Genomic DNA, 6,000 nt, shown 5'->3' with positions numbered 1-6,000 from the left:
ATTGGCTGCTTAGAAATTAAGTGTTAACGAGCAGTTGGACAGGTGTACCTAATAAAGTGGCCGGTGAGTGTATAATTGTACAGCACTTTGGGGCGGTAGCGACTGTTTGTAAATGTGCTATATAAATAAACCTTGACCTGGACCTTGACCTCTTAGAGGGGGGATAAATGTTCTGAGCGCGGTCATTCCAACTTTAAGAAACGCACGTTGCGGGCTACGCAGTGCGCCTGCGCGGCACCTTCAGGAGACTCAGATGAACTGGGAAGGATTAACCACAGATTTCCACACCGTGGTAATCAACCGGGATAATAATTATATTTTAAATGAAATTGGTTGATTAGTATCAACATTTTTATTGTGGTTTACCGTAACACTGGTAATCTTTACATCCCTAATTCACTTACCTTTTGGCTGGTGGACAAAAAAAAATCATTTAAGACCCTGCATCCGTCCTGTTGAGCAGACGTGTCAGAGATTTTGTGGCTGTCATACCTGCAGCACTAGACTGTGGTTGACCTGGGAGAAGACAGGCGGGTTGTCGTTGACATCGGTGACAGTGATGGTGATGAGGACCGCCGAGGACAGGGGAGGATCACCTTCATCTGCTGCCTGCACCGTCAGAGAGTAATGAGGGATCTGGAGAGGAAAAAGAGGAAATGTTCTGTACTCTTTTTTACAATTGTTGTTCCTTTCTATTTGTTTGTTGTGTCTTTTTCTTTCCGAGTTGTTTAACCTTTATGTCATGTGTTTAAAAGGTTCATCTTTATATCTGCTTTTTTTAGTTGTTCGTTTGGACGTCTTTGACCGAGAAACATACTGACCTCTTCTCTGTCCAGCGCAGTGCGGACTGTGATTTCTCCGCTACGAGGGTGAATAGAGAACTGCTGCACAGCGTCACCGCTCACTATGGAGTAACGCAGCAGATTGTTGATGGGACCGTCTTCATCAGTTGCTGTAACCTGGATGTAAAGAAAGGGAGGAGAGGAAAGGTGAGGAGAGGAATAATCTCCGTCTCCCTGCCTTGTTCCTGAGGTATGTCAGAGGTCAGGTAGAAGTCAGCCAAAAACTCCAAACACTAAACTGATAACACCCAACAAAGCAACAACAATGTCCAACGATATTAACTTTAATAATACATTAAAGTCAGAGGTCACGGTTATCTACAGCACTTCTCCATGGTAACCCCATGGTCTAAAAAAACACTCCACGTCCCCACTTGAAAGTCCCGATGGTAGATGGAATATGACAAAGTGCCAATGTGTTGATAGAGTACCCTCCAAGTGAAGAAAACAAAGTAAAGTACTCTCTACTGTGTCCTTACAATAAAGACAATGTGTTAAATTGATGTCTGGGGTGTCACACCAGTAAATAAAAAGGGAAAAAGTTCCTTGTATGGTGTTCTTCTAGTGTAGAAAATGTGATAAGGTGCCCACTAGGGTGTCATTTCAGTGGAGGAAATGTGATAAAGTGACCTCTGTGGTGTCCTACTGGTGAAAATGTGATTGAGTGGGCTGATTGGTGTCATTCCAGTGGAAAAAAAATGTAAAGTGCCCTCTAAATGGTCCTTCCAGTGAAGCAAACAAGATAAAGCACCCTAGGGTGTCCTTTCAGAGAAGAAGACAAAGTAAAGTTCTATCTAGGGTGTCTGTTCAGTGGAGAAATGTGATAAAGTATTTTCTTGATTTTTTGTTCTTTTTTATTGGTGCTGTCAAATGAGGGGTTCCGGAGGGATGTGTTCATGTGATAAAATGTATATTTTGTATACCACTTAAATACCGCTGTAAATGAATAAAAATGGTTAATCACAAAGGAATTGTGATTAAGTGCCCTCTTGGGTCATTCCAGCAGAGAATGTGTTTACCTGCCTTGCAGTAACCTGATATCTCTAACACCTGTGTTAGTGTGCAGTTGGTTCTGGTTGGAGCTTGTTTTAGCCTAGTTATTAACCTGCTGTGATGAAGGCTTCATCCCAAAACACATTTCTTAATTAGTTGTAAATTGAAAATTCCAAAAAATAAAATTGTTTCATTTGATTTTAATTTGTTTAAAAAACAAAGACTTTTGGGCCCAAAGATGACTCATTAAGAGGAACCAATAAAACCATGTACTGAATTTGTTTTCCTCTTTATTACTTTATCATTTTGTAATAATTATTCCTATAATTGTGCTCCACTGACATTAGACTCTCTCCTCGGTATGTGAAAACATTTCAAATTGTCACATGTCAGTTAAATGTTGAAACCTGAGCGATGGAAACAGCCGAAGGGAGAAGAAAAATGTCAAATATGAAACCCTATGAATACAGACTCATCATCCAACCGAGGCCTGACCATCAGCGAGCCCCTGAGCTGCGTTATTGCTGTCTTATCTCTGCTGACATGTTGTTGGATAACTGTGCATGCGTGCGTGTGTGTGTGTGCATGCTTTTTTATACACGCACACTATCAACAGGCTGCCAGATCATCTCATACGGCCTTATTGTTATTGCGTGCAAGTACCAGTGTATGCAATTTTTCATGAGATGAGTTCTCTGCTTGTGTGTAATCTTTTTATTATTATTTAAATCATCACTAAGCTTTAGGTGTTAGACGCTATCAAATTGCTTACACGTGTGTGTACTCTCCTGTGTGTATGTATGTGAACAGTGTGGGTGTGTGTCTGTGTGAGATATTATAAATGAATATTTGTTTCTAACATGTGCTGATGCATGTCATTTGTGTGCTCTGTGTGTGTGTGTGTGTGTGTGTGCTCTGTGTGTGTGTGTGTGTGTGTATGTGTGTTGAGGCTGAAAGGCACAACACAGAAAATTCAGTTCTAAAGCAATAGATAACGAAGAAATGTCCTTCAGTTAAACTGAACCTTGGAAATATATTTAATTTAAACACCAATATTCAGTTCAGTGATTCAATTAAAGATTGCTTATGTTCTGTGCCTATGATGTATGAATGATGTGTGGATATGTTGAAGAATTCCTCATTAAGTCATTTAATCAGCGTAACCTTCACTTCTTTACAGCCCAACATACTTTCAAACCAGTTCCCTTTAAAAATGTGTGAATAACTACATTTGGATCAAACAACAATGTTCTAAATCATCTCTTAATTACTCAACATAAACTACACATACACACATAGTATATAACTAAAAGCTGACAAAATTCGGCTTTTCGGTGATGTTTCGGTGAACAATTTTCATTAAATAATTCCAAATGAGCCTGCATTATGGTAGGTCAATCTATATTCCTTGTATTCTGTGTGTGGTTGTTTGCCCCCCGTGCTGGGACGGTTAAGCACGTATACACAAACCGTTAAAACAGATGAACCATTACAGCCTTAATATGTACTGTATATACACACGCACACACGAAACTATCGGTGTCCCTCTGTGCTCTTACCTTCATCACCAGGCTTCCAGGCGTCAGATCCTCCGATATCTCTGCGCTGTAGTCGCCTTGTCCGAACACTGGCGCGTTGTCGTTCAGGTCCGTCACGTTGATGATAACCGTGGTGATGTCACTGAGGGACGACTTGCCGCGACTACCCTCTACAGACAGGTAGTAATGCCGGGAGACTTCAAAGTCCAGTGGGGCGATGAGGGTCAGGAGGCCTGCAAGAGCACAGGGTGAAGACTTAATATTCTAATTGAAAAATGTGAGACATTGCCATATATATACACATATACACATAAAGACCTGTTCGTACAACAAACCTTATTAGAAGTAGGACATTTTACTTTCGACACTGGTATAGTAGTAAAAAAACAGCACAGAAAGGCTGGGTGCAGAACGAGAGTGCACAGTTTGCAGAGTTGTGATGTATGGTTACATGATTTGTTGGGGGAGATAACAACCCTTAACTTTTGAACAGTTAGCTTTTAATATACAACATACTGCACAAAGTTTACTAACTGTTCACCTCATGAGCCGAATAATGTAGGATCCATAAATCATGTGCAAGGTCTTGATTTTGTTCTGTGTTGTTCTTCAGCCTCCACACCCCCGTCAGATTCACCGGTGGGTGTATCATTACAAATAATACATGTGGCGCGGCTGAACGCTCTTCAAAGATACAGAACCCTGTTTTAAATTCTAGTTATGATCTCACTGGTTTTGAAAAATACCAAATGTAGTGAATAAAACAATGCACATCACCACCAATGGGTTTTGACCTGAGAGCCACAGACAGAAAGAAGGTGGGGGGTGGGAATGCATAAGATGATGCAATAACACATTATTGGTTTTGGTCTTTTCATGGGGTTTCATGGGGTATCCAAATCGCACATCTGTCAACTGCCAACAAACTAAATCTATAGTAAACGTATAATTTGTTTTCTGATGATCCAGCTGTTGGAGACAGAAGACCGTACATTGTTTTAGTGTCTTCGTGTTTATTACAGTTAGCAGGTCTGAAGAGACGGGTACCTCTGTTAGTAAGCTCATTATACCACAGAGAGTCAGAGTGTATGTGTCGACTCACATCCAGCTGTGTGGATGAAACACGCACCCTGTTTTTATGGGCTGCCAGCCAGTCTGCTGAACCACACAATGGGACCCAACAAAAACTACCATCTACCATTCCCTCTCAAACTAAACACCTCCAGGTTTTAACAGGTTACATTTGTGCACATTGTACACACAGCACAGATGTGTGTACTTCATTGATCTTTCTGGGATCAAGGAGATTTGTACAACCAACCTCAGGCCTAGTCCACACTGCTTTTAAAACATAGCTTTTATGAATTTTGGCTTCTCGTCCACACACAAACAGGGTTTTAAGACACTGTAAAAGGAGCTTTTGGAAAACTCAGGCCAGGGTAAAGACTTTTAGAAATGCCGTTTGTGTGTTGTGTAGACAGACAAGACAGTTTTTGTCTTGTAATCAAGCGAAAACTTCCGGGCCTGAAATGTGAAGCTTATGCGGAATTGGCTGAAACCTGCACTCTACCTCATTTCCAGCGGGGGGCAACTCCACTGGTTATCAAAAAAAATTCAGTTTCGAGTCTAAAGGGAAATTACTCTGCTTCTCACTTGATTTATGAGAGTACATATGAGAATATGAGCTCAGAGTGCTTTGAGCAAAACATAAAACATCTATACGAACAGTTATTGACATAAACGTGGGAGTGGGAGCACAAGCAGCCATGTAGGGTAGTTGCTGTGAACCACATCCAGTAAACCTTTGTGTGTGTTTAAGTTCATGGTCTCAATTGCTAGTTTTACGTCTACGTCAAAACAGCATGATATTCATTGTGTAACTTATGGTCTCATTTATAAAAAAAAAAAAGGATGGTTATGCAGGGGTGTCTTTTGGAGTGTGGCTACTCTGACCCTCTCACTACGATTTTAGATGAGAGAGAGGAGTGAGAGAGGAGTCCTTACACTCTACGTTACACGCGTTACACGCTTTCACTGGCAATCACATCATAACCCCTCCCTAAAACACTGTCAGCTTTATTGCCAATTTTAAAATCAACAAGACCATAATTTAAAAAATGAACACGATTCTGTGTTGCAGAAGACTTCAAGCTAGCAATTGAGACCATAAACTTATTATGGAAATGTTGGCTGAGGTAATAAATCAAGTGAGAAGTGGGTTACTTTCTCACAGACTTCTACAGAAACAGACTTCCTTTTGCAACCGCATGTGTCGCCCCCTGCTGGAATTCAGATAGAGTGCAGCTTTAAGGCACTTCCTCATTAGTATAGAAGAGATATGGTTTACAGCAACTACCCTACATGGCTGCCTGTGCTCCCGCTGCCACGTTTATGTCAATAATGGTTCATATAGATGTTTTATGTTTTGCTCAAAGCACTCTGAGCTCACTCTTATATTCACTCTCATATTCTTCCTAAAGAACACCTTTAGGACACTAAAGGGGATTGGTCATTGTCAACATGTGTTTCCTACGTGTCTCACACTCACTGAAAACACACACACACACACACACACACACACACACACACACACACACACACACACACAAACACACGTTTCAGAAACT

General features: G+C 40.9%; 1 protein-coding gene across 3 annotated transcripts in view; it reads right to left on the bottom strand.

Moving 5' to 3' along the window:
• The window catches only part of fat2 (FAT atypical cadherin 2), a 113,488-nt gene that overhangs the window by 35,938 nt on the left and 71,550 nt on the right, over nt 1-6,000 (bottom strand). For all 3 annotated transcript variants that reach the window (XM_034883944.1, XM_034883946.1, XM_034883945.1), the window contains 3 exons: nt 3,395-3,606; nt 822-959; nt 493-636 (listed from right to left, as the gene is read on the bottom strand). In XM_034883944.1, coding sequence (XP_034739835.1) covers nt 493-636; nt 822-959; nt 3,395-3,606 — 494 coding nt within the window. The remainder of the gene's footprint in view (nt 1-492; nt 637-821; nt 960-3,394; nt 3,607-6,000) is intronic.

This window comes from Etheostoma cragini, chromosome 10 (assembly GCF_013103735.1).
Source record: "Etheostoma cragini isolate CJK2018 chromosome 10, CSU_Ecrag_1.0, whole genome shotgun sequence".
NCBI lineage: Eukaryota > Metazoa > Chordata > Actinopteri > Perciformes > Percidae > Etheostoma > Etheostoma cragini.
Note: the sequence above shows the minus strand (reverse complement) of the source record. Positions and strands in the feature narration are given on the sequence as shown.